The following is a 17,521-nucleotide window of genomic DNA, read 5'->3' on the forward strand; positions in this document are numbered from 1 at the left end:
CCAGAGGCCATTGTGGATAGAACAGAGAGAAAAAGTGAACACGGAGGAGGATAGTAGGTGAAATTCTCGGCAGGTAAGGGGATCAGGTCATGCACACCCCTATAGACCATTTCAAGCACTTTGAAAGACCACAAAGAAGATTAGATGCAAAGATACATTCACATCTAGTTGTAAGTAGGATGCTAATGTTTTTTTGTTTTGAATTTCTACTTTATCTAGTAGCCTTCATTAAATAAGATAAATTTTAAACTGAGACAAAATTCTGAAACATGTTTCTTAATTTTAAGAATTATAGGCAATTAAGGTCAATGACTTCACAGGACATTTTGCAATTCTAAATATAAAGAGCCTTTAAAAAAATATTTTACTTAAGAAACTGATGACAGTGTTCGCTTCTGAGGAAAAGGATGTGAAGTTGGGATTTGGGGGTGGAAAATAGTGTGTATTTAATTTTTGGAATTGTTAAAAGTAAATTGAATTTCTTTTGAATGTAAATTATACTATAGTGAAGTTGATTGAAAACTACATGCATAGTAAGAAAAATGTATATAAGAAATATACATATATACAATCATGCAGCCATATTTCATAGTTTTTACTGTTTTCATTTTTTAAATTGATGTCTTTTAATTTTGTTAATGAAGAAGTTTAGGGTTATAATACCATATATTTATGAAAATTCAAATACATTTTAATAACTCATATTGCTCTCATAAATATAAATGTTATAAATATTTCCATATTTACTAAAGTGACCTTGGATTAGCTTATGGCCATAGGTATAAATTGAATAAATATAATGTCAACAATATAATAATTTTATATATTATATTATAATTTCACATATTATAAATACATAAAAATACTTAAGTGAATATTTTGGTTATAACCTTCAATCACAAAGATTTTTTCATTTTCTCAAAGTGACATTTAACAAATTAAATGAGGTCTGTTTCTGTTTTATTTGTTTTGGGTAGCAATCATGAGAATATTCAGAACAGTATCAACATCCCTCTCTTCACACACACGAAAAACATCTTTAATTTCCAGAATGGTAAATATTACGACTGCTCAATGTTACTCTATCAGTTGCAGTTCTAATACCAAAGGTGACATGGTTTTCAGCACAGCTAGCATCTATGTCATGACTGACTTAATTAAAATCACTACTTTTAAATTTTACCTCAAAGTTAATAAACAGGCATAATAATGATTGTAACCCTTAGTAGAACCATTCAGTTGACATATGGGCAAAAATAAAATGTAACGTAAGGGTTTTACCAAAACAAGACATTGAGCATAGGTAATAAACTCAGATGTTGAAAAGGTATTAAATTTACAAATAAAAATTTATTTTAAAAGTTTATTTTTAAGCTCATTCTTCATAGGTGGCCACACTTTTAAAGTAGGAATTAAACTCAGAGTATTTAAGTTTCTAAACCTACCTTTACAAACCTATTTCAATCCACATTCATGCAAAAATAATTACAGCTAACATTTATGAAAAATTTACTGTGTAACCAAGCTACATGTTTTATGAACACCATTTAATATTTTCCAAAATTTCATAATAAACATTAATTCTACTTTCATTATTTTAAAAATGTAGAAAAGAAGCATGGAGAAGTGAAATAACAAGCCCCAGTTTGTACAATAAAAGGTGCTAGATACGATCCCAAATATTTTGACTCCAGACCCCATGCTAATTGTCCTGGGCTATACTTTCTTTTAAGTGTAGTGTTAAATTAATTTGTGCCTAGCCTTTCCCTTAAGAGTTTTATTCACACTGAAAAACACATATGATTCATACAAATAATTATTCTTCTGTACAGGCCAATTTTCTTAACTTCTTACAATGTGGCAACTAAAATAATAGTTCATTTTTTTTCTGATATCCAGTAATTCTCAATTAAAAAAAAATTAAGACTGGTATTTCAGAATGGCTTTGACATATGGGGTTTTAATTTAGTATATACTCCTTTGACTAGCTCTTCACTCTTGCTATTAAAATATTAGAAAGCCAGGAGAGTAGTATTTAGACAATGATCTAGATAGTAACAACATTGAATTATTTACGAAAGGCATGGATGTGATCCTGAGATTATGTCTACAGTTGGTAACATCAATATTTATTTGTTATATATAAGCAAATAAAGCACAAATCTGAGTTCTGAGTTTATAAAAATGTACTTTAAAAAAGAAAAGAAAGAGATAAACCTAAACACAGTTTTTAAATCACTCATTTATTTACTGACTTGATCAATAAATAATCATTGATTGTTAAATATGTTCCAGTCTAAGTACTTGGATTACAAAAATGGAAAAGTATAATTCTTGGTTTCAAATATTTCTGTCTTGCCAGGGATAGGGATAAAATATAAGCCATTATGATATCTTCTGGTGTTATAGTGAACACATGTAAAAACTGTCTGAATAAACGAGGCAAGAAGATATTTTCTGTGGGAAGCTGGGAAAAGATTCCCAAAGGAAGTCACTCTTGAATTGGGTCTTGAAGTGTCTGTTTTTAGAAGGAATTTAAAGCAGAAGGAACTTACTGACAAATATATTTAATTTTTTAAGAAGTTTATTTTTATTAGATCAGCTTATGAATCTTAAGCTAAGTACACCTAAAAAAAATATTTTGGTATTATAACTTTAATAACTAGAAGCATATATGAACAAAGACAAAACATTGTAAACTTGTTCAAATTCTGTTCACGAGTGGCTATAACACCAGAAATATCAGTTTATTTTTCTCCTTATTAGTTCTCTGCATGACCTATGGAAATATTTTACCACTTTACCAAGAAATATTCTTTCTTTTGAAAAGGAGCAAGCCGAGTCATTGACTTTTACTATCCCATTTTACAGATTAGGAGAGTGAGTCACAAAAAGCCTAAAACCTTATCCAAAGAAAATTAATGAGTCTCAGAATAGGGTTCTTTCTACTACTTCTTTCAACTATGTCTTCCAGATCTTTTATCCACTATCTTCCACTTGTCCTCAGGAGGCTTACCTGTAAGGTCAACTGTCTCTGTTGGCCTCTGATTCTTGGCTGAGTTTGGTCAACAGAGAGATCAGAATGAGAGAATGTAAAATCAAAATAATTCATTCTCTCATCTCTCTCTTAAGGTTTTGCCTCTCTAACAAAGGCTGGCAATGCCTCTCACACATTAAGCAATCTTTTAGATGATTGCTGTGAACGTTGTTCTTTGCAAATTTGGTTGGATACTAATGACATTTAGACATTTTTTTCTTTTTACTTATTCCGTAGACTCATTCAAGCAAGTTAAATATAGCTTTCTTTTTAAAATTAAATATTTCTCAGTTTTAAGTTGCTGATAAACCACAAAGCCATTTTCTCCAAGTCTAAAGCAACTATAATTGTGTCTTTCCAATCTGTAATACTTTATTATGCCTGACTATGGCAGGGGCCAAGTTGTCAATTCTCATAATGATCATTTATGATCTTGTCAGTAAAATAGTCAGCTGTGGTATTTGGGAAGCCTCCTGTTTGCTTGGCTTTTAAATAGTTTGGTTTACATTTAGCATCTAGGTGTTGAAAATATGTTGTCTGGTTCATACAACTGAATATTTTTGTTCTCTTTGATTAGTTCCAGTACTTCCGCCAGTAAGGTATCAGTGGAGTTCCATGATGGACAAGACATATGATTAGTGTCTATATTCTCAAACGTATTTTCAAGTCTATGACTTTCAAGTCAACGATTTAATTATCTATCTATGATGACATGTGAGATGAAGTGACTGTGTCAAGAAATGAATTTTCTAAATGAACATAAGCTATTATTTTGAAACATGAAGCTACTTATAGATTCAAGGTGAAAGCACCTTAAAATTACACACAAAAAAATGGTGCATTATTATATAACACAATAGAATGAAATTTCTGATGACAAAGGTTCTTCACTGTAAATAAAGATGCTGATTAGGCTTGAAAGGTACAGTATTTGTGAACTTATGATAAAAATATTTAACAGTAAGATGAGAAAGTGTGATTTAATGGATTGCGCTTCTTTCTGCATAGAACTCATTGAAATGAGATGTCTAGTGGGTCCATTTGATTCTTATTGGAAAATACCGTACCCTAAAAAAGCAATATGCTTCATTATAGACTGAGTTTAATGTTGCTTCACTCACCTTTCTCTGTGTCAGTAGTAGTAGAGAAGTAAACTATTGGACTACTAAAGCCTTATAACTCAGAAGCACACTTAAGCTATGGGTGGTGCTTGGCCCCTTCTTAGGCCTGGTTTAGAGAGCTAATCCAGGGCAGTCAATATCTGCAAATACTCTCTGTGAATCTGGAAAACTACTGGGAAATACAAAGGTCATTGAAATTATAACTTTTGAGAGTAGGCAACAAATGCACCCTTAGAGTATTGTAACTTATTTCAATTATTGGGTTACACTGGATACAATGAAAGAGAAAAAAAAATAGTGACACTAAAAGTAATATTTTATTTTGTCTCCTCCCACCCTTCTACCTGTTGTTACCCAACTTCCTTTTACCATTACTTGTCTCCACAACATTGCAATCAGATGTAGTAATCAATAGGAGAGACTGAAGTGAGTTTATTCTACCTTGGCTAGCATCAAAAGTCCTTTCAACTTACTTTTATGTGAATACAAAAGCAGACACTTTGACAACAATTTGTAAAGAAAAAAAAAAAGAAATGTATATTCTTAATTGAAAGTGATGAGTAATTATGTTTCTGTAGTGAAATTATTATTTTTTTCTTTGTATACTTTTTTCTATTTTATAATTCTTGCTCTTTAAAGTGCCTTTCTAAATCAGCAGCATTAGCAACACCTGGAAGCTTAGTAGAAGTGAAGAATCTCAGGTTCTACTCTTGACCTACTGAATTGGAATTCAAATTTTAACAAAATATCATTGCACACATTTTAAAGTTTGAGAAATATTGCTCTGGAGAACAGAAATTACTTGTATACACGGAATAAAAATGAAGTACTTATTTATTTTTGTTTCATTTTTGTTTCTTCTTTGAGTTTTATTGAGAAATAATTATCATACAACACCGTATAACTTTTAGGCATACAGCATGATGGTTTGATTTACATATATTGTGAAATGATTATCACAGTAGATCCAACTAACTTCTATCATCTCATATATAAACAATAAAAAAGAAAGGAAACAAACAAAAGGAAATAATTTTTCTCCGTGTGATGAGAACTCTTAGAATTAACTCTCTTAACTATACTATATATCATACAGCAGTGTTAGCTATATTCATCATGTTGTACATTACAGCCCTAGCACTTATTTATCTGTCTCACAACTAGAATTTTTTTACCTTTTGATCACCTTCCAATTTCCCCTCCCCGCATCCCATACCTTTGATAACCACGTCTTGGTCTCTTTTTCTAAGTTAGGGATTTTGTCTGTTAGTTTTAAATTTAACATATAATTGAGATTATACAGTATTTGTCTTTGTCTGACTTTCAGTTATCATAATGCCTTCAAGGTCCATCCATTTTGCCACAAATGGTAGGATGTCATAGTTTTTTTTTATGGATGAATATTTCATCACCTATGTATACCATGACGTTGCTATTCATTCATCCATTAATGGACACAGGTTGTTTTTATGTCTTGGCTATTGTGAATAATACTTATGAACATTAAAGTGCAGATGTCTTTTTGAATTACTATTTTCATTTTTCTATGGATATATTTCAAGACATCGAATTGCTGAATCATATGGCAGTTCTTTTTTTTTTCCTCTTTAGGAACAAAATTTAATTAAATCAATTAAAAATTTTTGTTGGTGTTTTTATTTATTTATTTAACTATTTTCTAATCACAGTTGATACAATATTACACAATATTATATTAGTTTCAGGTGTATGACATAGTGATTAGACATTTATATACCTCTAAATTAATTACCCCAAAAAGTCTAGTACCAATCTGACACCATACATAATGATTACAATATTATTGACTATATACATTTTACTGTACTGTACATCTTCATGACTAGAGTTATAACTGAAAAAACGTACTTGTTAATTCTTCCATCTATCAACCATCAATTTATTTTCTGAATCTATGAGTTTGTTTCTGCCTTTTTTGTTCATTTATTTTGCTTTATTGATTCCACGTGTAAATAAAATCATATGGTATTTGTTTTTCTCTATATGACTTATTTTACTTAGCATAATACCCACTATGTCCATCTTTGATATTAAACTACACTACCAGGCTATAGTAATCAAAATAGCATGGTGAATATTTTTTCATACTTTGGGGTTTATCTTCTTATTGGCTTACCAATGTTATTTGAAGAGTAAAATCTTTTTATATTTTGATTAAGTTCAATTTATCAATCTTTTCTAAGGGTCATACTTTTGGAGTCATACCTAAGAAATTGCCTAAACAAAGGTTGTAAAGATTTTTCTCCTATATTTTTATTTAGAAGTTTTATAGTTTTATATTTTATACTTTGGACTATGATCTATTTTCAGTTAATTTTGTCTATAAAGACCAGTTATTTTTAAGGATAGTTTGTATATAATTTTATATTGGTTGTATTAGTTTCAGGTATACCATATAATGATTTGACATTTTTATAACTTAAAATCTGATCATCTTACTAATTCTAGTAACCATCCCTCACCATGTAAAAACTTACCACAATATAATTGACTGTAAGTCTCTTCCCCTTTTTATCTGTCTCCACCTCCTCCCTCTGGTAACTATCCCTTTGGGCTTTCTTTCTATGAGTCTATTTTTGTTTGTTTTGTTTTTCGATTCTACATATAAGTGAAACCATTTGGTATTTGTCTTTCTCTGCCTGACTTATTTTACTTAGCATAATACCCTCTACATCCATCCACGTCATTCCAAATGGCAAGATTCCATTCTTTTTTATTGCTGCATAATATTTCATTGTATATATGCACCACATCTTTATCCATTTATATCTATAGATGGACACCTAGGTTGTTTCTGTATCTTGACTATTGTAAATAACAGTTCAATAAACATGGGGGTGCATATATTTCTCTGAATTAGGATTCTCAATTTCCCTGGATAAATATCCAGAAGTGGAATTTTTGCAGCCGATAAAAATCAACTGTTGTTTCTCTGCTGTCCCCACTTTTCTGCTGTCCCCATTTCTCTACCTTCTGACCTGATGATTGGGCACTTCCACAGGTGGCATGGAACTCACAGCACTCCCAGGCAGAGCTGTTCAAGGAAGTTGCCACACCTTCTCCCTTCCCCCTCCTCCTACAGGGTGCTCTGGCTGCTGTGATAGGCAGCTTCTTTGTTTCTCCCAATCCACCGCCCGACACTGGGGTTCTTACCTGTTATGCGTAGATCCCACGCTCAGACGTGCTGGTGTGCAGTTTGGGTGTTTTTTGTTGAGTTTTAGATGTTCAGCTTATTGTTTCAAGGGGAGAGATTTGAGGACGTCTCTCATTTGTCATGTTTTCTACAAATACTTTCTTATACATAAAACGCCCTCTCAATGAAGATTAGTGAGTATACATCCAAATTGAGAAGGAGACAGGAAACCCTAAGAGACAAGCTCCAAAACTTCTGGCTTTGAAAGTCAACGGTACTCTCAGTTGACGCTCACAAGGCTGTAGAGAACTTGTTTTGTTATTTTTTATCTTTTTGTTTTGTTTTGTTTTGATTTGTTTTCTATTTCCTGATTTCTCTCCTAATCTTTTTTTTTTTTTTTTTCCCTTCAAGTTTAACTTGCTTTCCACCCCCACGCCTCTGATTTCTTCAGGTGAAAACTGAAGTCATTAATTTGAGAATTTTAAAAAATCTTTTCTTTCACATTAGCTCAGTAGTAACATTTTCCATATTCTCCTTAAAATTCATGAGTTTTCTCCTGGAAAACAGATCAGCTATGTAGGAACAGCTTGATCCTTTCAAAACTTGCTTTTATTAGGAGTAAAGCAGAGTTAAGTCTAGAGTTAATTATATTCCACTGCTGAGGCAAGACTCTCCAAAGTACTCTATTCAGATTTCCATGAATTAGAAAGTTTTTGAGTCTGATTGATGCTAACAGGCACAATTCTTAGATCCATGTGAGTTGGAGAACTCTTCTCTCTAATCTTTTGCATGGGTCTTTCACCAGCCCAAAGTTGGCTGAATGCATGTGTATATGCTTAGTACTTAGCTGAAAACCCCTGGACAACATTATGCAGATATCCAGAGTTCTATTTCTGTTCAATTTTCTTCTTCGATGCTGCCCTGTGAGAATAACCACACTACCCTCTTCTTAACTCTCAGCTTTATCCTATTCATGGAGTTATTTATCTCTGTTGGGTTCCTTTGTGCTATGCTGCTACTGGAATCTCAGGCCATCATGAAACCACTTGATTTATTTCCTGATACTTATTAATCACTTTTGTTCATTACTCAATGTCCAATATGTTTAAAAACCTTGTTTTTATATTTTGTTCAGTTTTTTAGTTGTTTTATTGGGAAGATAAATATAGTCCTTTTTACTTCATTTTGGTCTGAGTGGAAGTTTGGTCTTTACTTTTAAATATTTATTCACAATGTATGTGTATCTGGCTTAATCATTTATGCTGTAAGTTTCCTGAAGGAAGAACTTGGTCTTATAATTTTTTACATTCCACATATATTCTGAGAGCTTGATAAGTATTTAATAGATATCTGATAATTTTTAATACAGATAAATAAATGTTAATGGTAATAATCTCATATTTGGCTTATTGATTTTGGTCTATAATACTGAAAACATACAGTTGTTTATGCAAACTGAATGATTATTAAATAAAAACATTAAAATATTAAGTAAACACTGCAAAAGATAAATATAATTAAAAAACAAACTATAAAATACTATAATGATACATTTAGTAAAATGCATTTTTATGTGATGATTTCTATTAATTAAATGCAACTGATCTTAGTTCCTTAATTTTTAAAGCAAAAATAGTTGTGGACATAGTAATACCTCTATTTTTATCTTAAAAATATGATATTTTAATTTATTTCAGGTGATTGTCAAATCTGGACCAGGGACTTTCCTCAGTTTGGCTGTTTATGACAATTATATCTTCTGGTCAGACTGGGGAAGAAGAGCTATCCTACGTTCCAACAAGTACACAGGAGGAGATACAAAAGTTCTTCGTTCTGATATTCCACATCAACCAATGGGGATCGTAGCTGTTGCCAATGACACCAATAGCTGTAAGTTATAATAGTAAGCAAATGCATTTCTTAATTATATAATCTCTCAAAAATGTCTCTGTGTTTTAATAATACTTACTTGGACTTTATTTTCTTAATGTTTCTGGGGATAGTGTCCAGGATTTAGCATTTCGATATACTGAAATTATCTGAAAGGTTTAAAGCAACTTCTGTGGTTTTTAATTCATCACCAGAGGAACAATTCATTTTTAATTATTTGTTTCTGCAATTCTATTTCATTCTTTCTCGCTCTTCATGTTTGAGTACTAAAATCAACTTCTTTCCATGAAAATAATACTTCTTAATAAACAAACTTTGCATTTAGGCTTAATTTTTTTTTTAATCACTGGAATACCTACAAAACTGCAGTTTGCAGTAGCGGTATGGTTTCAAATGGTACTAGAGCATTTGATGCTATGGCATCCTTTATAAATGTGTTAGAAGAGGCGGCATTCCATGTTACATTTTTTCCTAATATTCCTATTTTTTAAGATGTTTAGATTTTCAAAAGCTCTGAATCTTCTTTGTTTATGACAGATTTTTGAGAGATTGAGGTGGTCTGACAGTTTACTGTTAATATATATCTAGCATAGAATTAGAAATTCAATATAAAATATTACCAGTAAAGCTTTTTCATTGCAGGTGAACTTTCTCCATGTGCATTATTGAATGGAGGTTGCCATGATCTGTGCCTTTTAACTCCTAATGGAAGAGTAAATTGTTCCTGCAGGGGAGATCGAATACTGCTAGATGACAACAGATGTGTGAGTAAGTAAAGAGATTCAAAATGCAATAAGACATTCTGCTCGAAACAGCACACATGGGCATTGACATTGTTTTAGGATATTTATGAAGTTTTATTCTATTCAAATATTAAAAACCCCATTGGCTTATCTGTCTATTCTAGAAAGAACCCAATTCACCACTCTACTTAATTTTAGCACCATGTAATAGATAATATTAATCAAAACCAATGACAAATGGTGTAGCACTGTGATTACAGGCAGGAAGATGGTAACCTAGCAAGAGAAATACCTGTACACAATGACAATCTGAAAGCTTATGGTTATGACTAAAAATTCAGTCATAGTAAAATTAGTTAAAGCTAAAATAAACCAGTATACAGGCAGTATCATTAGCTTTGTAGTCAGCACTTACAGTTCGTTATGGTATGTAAATGAGAGAGAACGGCTCATGCACCATATTTGTAATCACTTCCAAACTGTTAATTAAGGATGTAACATTTCAGCCTTGCGTGATGTTTATACCTCCCAAAGACATTAAAATCTTTAATTAGTACCATTACAGTATATATTTATTAACAGTTAAGCTTCAAAAACTGTTTCCAAAATAAATAAAGGCTCAAGTGTTTCAGTAGTGTTATAAAAAATTAGCCAACAACATATAAAAGGTTAATTTCTCTTTAACATAAAGATTGTATGTGTGTGTGTCTGTATGTGTGTGTGTGTGTGTGTGTGTGTCTATAGGAAAGATGCAAATCATCTTATTGGAAACTGGTGAACTCACTCTTAGGATGTGTCCATTTTTGACATTTTTTCTCCTTTCATTTGTATCCTCATCTCACATCTTTTCATCTTAGAAATTCGACAGAGCCGGATATGTCTACATTATAAAAATAAGTATCAGAAGCTATGCATATTTTTCATCTTCATCTTCAGCCTTCTTTTGGTCTTTACCAGGAGAATCTTCTCTTTTACCTGCTCTTTACTTTAATATAAGCACTGACAAAAATCATTTTGTTTACTTTTGAAATTATCACATCTAATACAAGAACTTAGATACATTGTGTCACTTTTAAATTGGTATCACAACCAAAAAGGGCACCTCTTAACAAAAGAAATAAAAGACTTTTATTTATATGCCAAAGCAAATGAAGGAGCAATGCAGTTGGTCAGTAAACTTTAAATGAATATAGCCAATTTTAATCATTCAGGCCTCAAATTCCCATATTTTTTTGTCACCTATCACTGCTCTGAATTGCTCAGGCAACTGCTTAAACTCTTTCAGTTTGCCTTTGTGATTTCAGCTGTAATGGTGTGGATCTGATGCCATCTGTAATCCTGGAGTGGTAGCCATGCATTAGAATCACTCATGTTTCTTTCACAGGTCACTACAGGCCAGCAGTAAAGCAATGCCTTTGGTCAAAACAGCAAGGCTTATTTGTATACAGTGGATGCCTGTCCTTGCTGCAAAATAGATTAGATACATCTGTCTCTACTAAACCACCTGCTTCTCTCTGTTGATGAGAGGGAATAAATCAGACAGAAAACTATCATTTAAAATAAGCACAATTTTATTTACATGAAACTGTAGAGCGATATTGGATTCCTCAGAGCTGACAAACCTTTACAAAAGCATGCTGTATCCATTGTGCATTCATATCGAAATTCTCTCTGGTCCAGCAGAGAGACTGAAAAATAATTATTGTCTTATTTTTTGTCAAATTTATCTCTGGGAAATGAGGATATTTCTGGAATATCTATGTCCACATCTGAGTTAGTTTACCCAGAGCAGTTTGTAAATATTAATGTCAGTGTTAAAGGGGAGAAAAGTCATTTATTAACCCCTACCTGAGGGCAAAGGAGGGAAAATCATTTGTTGTCATAACGCTTGACAGAAAGATTAAGCAATTCCATTTCAGACCACATTGCTAACCTTATCATCACCCATGATAGAAATAAAAATAGTAAATATATTTAGATAAAGTAATTACCTTATAAAAGAATCATAAGACAGCTGATGATTTAAAAAGAAGCAGAAAATATTTCATACTGTTTCATCAAATGAACACACTTAAACAAGAATTATGCTCATACAGTGTTTGTTTTTGCATAATAAAAACATTTATTGTGAATAATTTTTATTTTTCCCTTAAATAGCATAATCGTTACAGAAGTAAAATATGACATTTTCCATAACAAATAATTTTCATTGAAAATAAGATATTAAATGTGATGCATTTAAAATAATTTAATCTGGGAATGTCAATAGACTTTCAGTAAATGGCTGAATTTTGTTTGGTTCATGGTCCAAGGTGAATATGAGTAGTAATGTCGGCATTTTTCATAACATGTGTTCCTTTAAAGTTAATGATATTTTCAGATTTTTATTTCTTTGTTACTTTCTCTAAAATACATTTTACTTTAGCTACTCACCAGTGAAGTTTAGACTGCACCAAGAAGAAAGAAAAAAAAAGAACTATCTTTGGAGAGTGTTGCTATCATTGAAAGAATTCAATATGAGATCATAGATAGATTAGATAGACAGACAGACAGACATTCTGTTAAAAGGAGTTAAATTCTAAGAATAATAGAAAAATAAAGCACTGGAAATTTCAAATAGTATTAGTGGCTATTTAATTAACTATTCCTGAAATAAAACTTAAAAAATAAATAGTAAATTGTAAAATTAAGCTTTGTTTCCTGCATTAGTAGAGATAAATTCTAATTACCTCCAACATAATTAATGATTGGATTTCATTATATAATTATTCAATAAGCAATGGAGTGAGTAAAAGCAAGTAAATACCACATAATGCAACCAAAAAATAGGATTCCAAAAGTTGGCTAGTAAATTCATTTTTAAGATTTAAAATAGTACCATTTCTCCTGGAGAGATCTTTCTAAAACAGGGATCAAATACTGGCATCCCAAGGATGCAACCTAGCTGTAGAAACGTTTTTGTACTTTGTAGCTGCTGGCCTATACTCACAAGTTGGGCAAATAATATAAAAACTCAGACTTTTAGTTTCTTATGAAAATCTTGATATTTAGAAGTGAGACATTATGGTAGTGGTCAATTAGAGCCCATAAGCATCTGGTGCATGTGCTTCAGAGGTTTTCATTGTCCTCCACCAGTTCATCTCACATATTCTGTGCATTTCAAGGAGCAGTTGTCTGTGTGTGACGAAATGAGGGAGTACCCTCATATATAAAACAAAAGGCTAATGAGGACAATTTTAGTAATATGAGTACTTCTGAATGATAGGAACTGCTACAGAGATTTCTTCTGAAGGTAGTTGGAGGGGAAGACCAATTGGAGGTGAGACTTAAGTGAGATCAATCAAGTCAAACATTCAAAAATGATAACTGCATGTACGAGTAAATTTCAGAGTCCTGAAGAATGTATAATAGAATTTAATAAGAAAACACAAAAATGCTCTCAGTATGTATAAAGATCATTTAACTGGCTTTCTTAAAATTTAAGATAAAATGCTGACCAAGATGCATAAATATAGTCATCCAAATTTAAGTCCCTCCTTCTCTCCACACATATAGAGGCACAATATGCAAATAAATGAAAAATGAAGTCAGTCAACTTCCAACAAATTTACAAAGGGAAGGAAATAAAAACAACCAAAAAAAGTTTCTCTTAATTTTTGTTTGTAAAGAAATGCTGTAAAACATTGCCCTTTATTCAATTATATATTTAGTTAATTTAAGTTTATTTTTATAACTAAGATTAAGGGAAACAATTGTTATGATATCAAAAATGTTTGTTACTGCATAAAAACATTAACTTTTTCTTTTCAGCTAAAAATTCCTCCTGTAACATTTATTCAGAGTTTGAGTGTGGAAATGGAGAGTGTATTGATTACCAGCTCAGCTGTGATGGCATTCCTCACTGTAAGGATAAATCAGATGAAAAGCTACTCTACTGTGGTAAGTGTCCCATATGTGATTTACTCATTTTAGAGAAGTTGATAATTTTTAAAAAATATTTTTTTTTTGCACTGGTTTATATATATATGATTTCTGTAATGTCTCTCATTTAATATGCATATCAAGACAATTGGTTTGGTTTTGCTCTTGTTCAAATGAGTACCTTAAATGTTATTCATTACCAACAATATTCATTGAATAATTTTCTCATGGTTTTCTATTCATTAGAGGGAAATTTAAATATAGCAGGAGCCTATCTAGCTATTCGCCTTTAGCAATAGCTTTTAGGCTTACATTCCTCAAAATATAAGTCAGAAATATCAGTTATTGATGGATATTGCAGGTTTACATTTGGAGCAAAGGTTCATTATTATTAAATAGCATGTTGTTAAATTGATATCAAAGTGTTGTCTACTTGATTCTTGCCTCCAAGATTGGCCCGGGACTACTGTCCTTAGGTACAAAGGTCAACTATTTTAGCCATGGTCTGCATCGAGCATGGAATACTACCAGCTGTGCCTCTGCAGATGACACCAAGTGATAGTCAATCTTTCCCTCTCATTTAGAAGTAGAGGTTAGCTTTTTGACCCTAGTAAACAACTTATGTTTGCCTTTATTGCAACAATATTTTTCCTGGAAATTGGTGTCTGTTCAATCATGAATAATTATTATAGAATTGATCCAGATTATTTCTAAGTTGATCTGATTTATTTCTGTATTACAATATCATAGTATTAGTATTATATGCTCCGCAAAATTTAGGAATCTATGTCTGGAATTGCTTTACTTGGTTTCTACTTCTCTCCCTTGCTCTGTTATCTGGGTAATAATTATACTGAAATATTTGATGAAATTTTAAAACAAGAGGAAGATGAAATTTACTAAATTCACAGGCAATTATCTTACTCTTCACACTGCAGAATAATACAATGAAATTCAGAAGGCAATTACTATTCTTCATTTAAAATGAGAATCAAATGTAATTTTTTCATGATAGATCTGTAACTAAAATCTTAGGAAATTTACCTCAACTGACATTTTATTGAATGAACAGCTATATCTTGTATACTATAAAAATATCAAAGCACGTAAAATATAATAATAACCAGTTTACAAATTCACATTTTTTATGATTTGGCTTGAGAATATATTTTATATTATTTTTTTGTGGAGTATATATGCTCTCTGTCATATGTTGTCTAAATGTTTAAAATTTTTTGTAGTCTTTTAAAAATTTTAAACTATTCTTAGCTTCAGAGTCATACGAAAACAAGCTCATGGGCTGCAAGTGTCCTGTGGGCTACAATTTGACAACCTAGCTATAGATTCCAAGCTTTAGAATCATACCCGAGGTTTAATCTTTGTTCTCAAATCTGCTAGTGTGTGAAGTATGAACAAGTGTACTTACTTTATATTTCAGTTTCCCACTATAAAAGAAGCCTTGATCCAATGGTAGCTAAAAACAAATAAGTGTTCATTTACATATGCTCAGTGTAGACCTTGGCACGAAATTAGTGTTCAGTAAATTGCATCTATTATTATTGTAAGTGGTACCTTCTTCCCCAGATCAGAAAATGTCAGGAAATTCTCATTAAGGTAAATGAAATTCAGAAGGCAATTACTATTCTTCTTAGGAAGTGTCTGGTAGACATTTTTAGATGATTTTGAATAAAAATTTATGATTATTTATGTGACCTGGATTCCCTAATTCAGGAATACATATTTTGTTACTTTTTGCTTTTTGTTATAAAACCCTTGCAGAATACAAAGGACATGGTAGATAGGTGTCAGAGTGTCTATTACTTTAGAGGTAGAGATTTATCTCTTCAGAATTGAGGATGTGATATTTATTTCTGTGTTGGCTGAAATGTTAGAAACAATAATGAGGATATAATTTAAAGATATTTTCAAGTATTAATCACTGAAATTAAAACATTTAGTGAGAAAAGCTCTTTACTGAATGAACTACTTGACAAATGCATGAATATTCTAACCCAGAATTTAGATACTGCACAACTCTCATTTTATAGATCCATCACCCAATCATAATTAATGAAATCGCGTCTGTGATTTTATTTTTGTAAACTTTTTTTATAAGATCTTTAATTATGTGTTTCCACTTTTATTTATAAGAAAACAGAAGTTGTCGAAGAGGTTTCAAGCCCTGCTACAATCGTCGTTGCATTCCTCATGGTAAATTATGTGATGGTGAAAATGACTGTGGAGACAACTCTGATGAATTAGACTGTAAAGGTAAATATATGTTGCACCAGAGTAGAAATATTTAACTGTTTCCTGAATTTTTCGAAGTGTGTTACTGGGACCACTGTGGTTTCACCCTTTCGATAGATAACACCTACCAACATCTTTGGACTGTTCTTTGGTAAATGCTTTCAGAGGAGAGTTATAAGAATTAATTAAAAAATTACGACTATATTCTCTGTTTCTGGTTTCTATTCTTTTGCTCACTTTAAAACTTTTTTGATTTCTCATCTCTTTAGTTCTACCACCCTACTTATTAGACATTTCTACCAGAATGTGTAATACTGAAATTACTTCTCCAAAAATATTCCCCTTTATTTCTTAATTCTGTATTTTACATATGATCTAATCATTTCTTTATCAACAGGACAGGAAACCTTGGTGTTATTCTTGATTCCTCCTTCCACTGTATTTTATCACCCATATATCTAATCATCAACAAATCTTCCAATGCTTTGAAATATATTTCCTTTTAATCTACCTTGAGCCTGGGTTAACAGAGTAATTCTTTAAATAGTCTCGTTGTCTCTACTCTTTCTAATTAACCCTAATGTTGTTAGTCATGCTAACACTATTTAACAATTTTCCATGTTGACTACTGAGACTGATTAAAAGCCAGACTACCTAGGATAGAACCCTGTCCCCAATACTAACTGTGTGACTTTGGATAAAACACTTAACCAAACTGTACTTTAGTTTCACAAACTATAAGAAAAGACAAATTACTATATTAATGTTGAATAAACTTAGAACTTGGCCTACAGTAAATGCTATATAAGCATCCCTTGCCTTTTTAAATCACTGCCCTGATCAATAAATACAAATGAAGTTTCAATGTTTGCAGAATAAATGACACATTTTTTATTCTGACATTTAAGGCTACCTAAAATCTGGACCAAACAGATTTTTCCAAACTAATTTCCCTTTACTTCGTTTTCCCTTTAATGGGATGTACTTTTTTGGGTAAAATTAATTAAAAACTGAGACATTAAATTGATGTCGTGTGCTTGCCCTCAAGAAGTTCAAACTCTAAGTGAAAGATAGTCATTTAAACAGATGAAGATGTACATAAGGTGCTATGATTGCACATATAAGATCATTTAATTTTTGGTTTGGAAGTATTCTGAAAGGTTTCATAGACTAAATTAATTTTAAACTGTGTCTTAAATTATAAATAAGGTGGCATGTTCAAAATAGAAGAGAATTCTGAGTAGAGGGAAAATGGAAAACTACAAGTAATTTGATATGGTTAGAGCCAGATTGCATATTAGGGAGTGGTAACGAAAATGAGACAAGTTAGAGGAAGAAGAAAAGACATCAATGAGTTTTTTTGATGCCAGGTTAATGAACTTGAACT

The 17,521-nt window shown here is 31.5% G+C and overlaps 1 protein-coding gene across 4 annotated transcripts in view; it reads left to right on the plus strand.

Moving 5' to 3' along the window:
- LRP1B (LDL receptor related protein 1B) overlaps positions 1–17,521 on the plus strand; it is a 1,622,137-nt gene that overhangs the window by 1,355,101 nt on the left and 249,515 nt on the right. For all 4 annotated transcript variants that reach the window (XM_036236560.1, XM_036236558.1, XM_036236559.1 and 1 more), the window contains exons 44-47: positions 9,028–9,220; positions 9,863–9,988; positions 13,774–13,902; positions 16,036–16,155. In XM_036236560.1, coding sequence (XP_036092453.1) covers positions 9,028–9,220; positions 9,863–9,988; positions 13,774–13,902; positions 16,036–16,155 — 568 coding nt within the window. The remainder of the gene's footprint in view (positions 1–9,027; positions 9,221–9,862; positions 9,989–13,773; positions 13,903–16,035; positions 16,156–17,521) is intronic.

The sequence above is a fragment of the Rousettus aegyptiacus genome, unplaced genomic scaffold (assembly GCF_014176215.1).
Source record: "Rousettus aegyptiacus isolate mRouAeg1 unplaced genomic scaffold, mRouAeg1.p scaffold_m13_p_2, whole genome shotgun sequence".
Classification (NCBI taxonomy): Eukaryota; Metazoa; Chordata; class Mammalia; order Chiroptera; family Pteropodidae; genus Rousettus; species Rousettus aegyptiacus.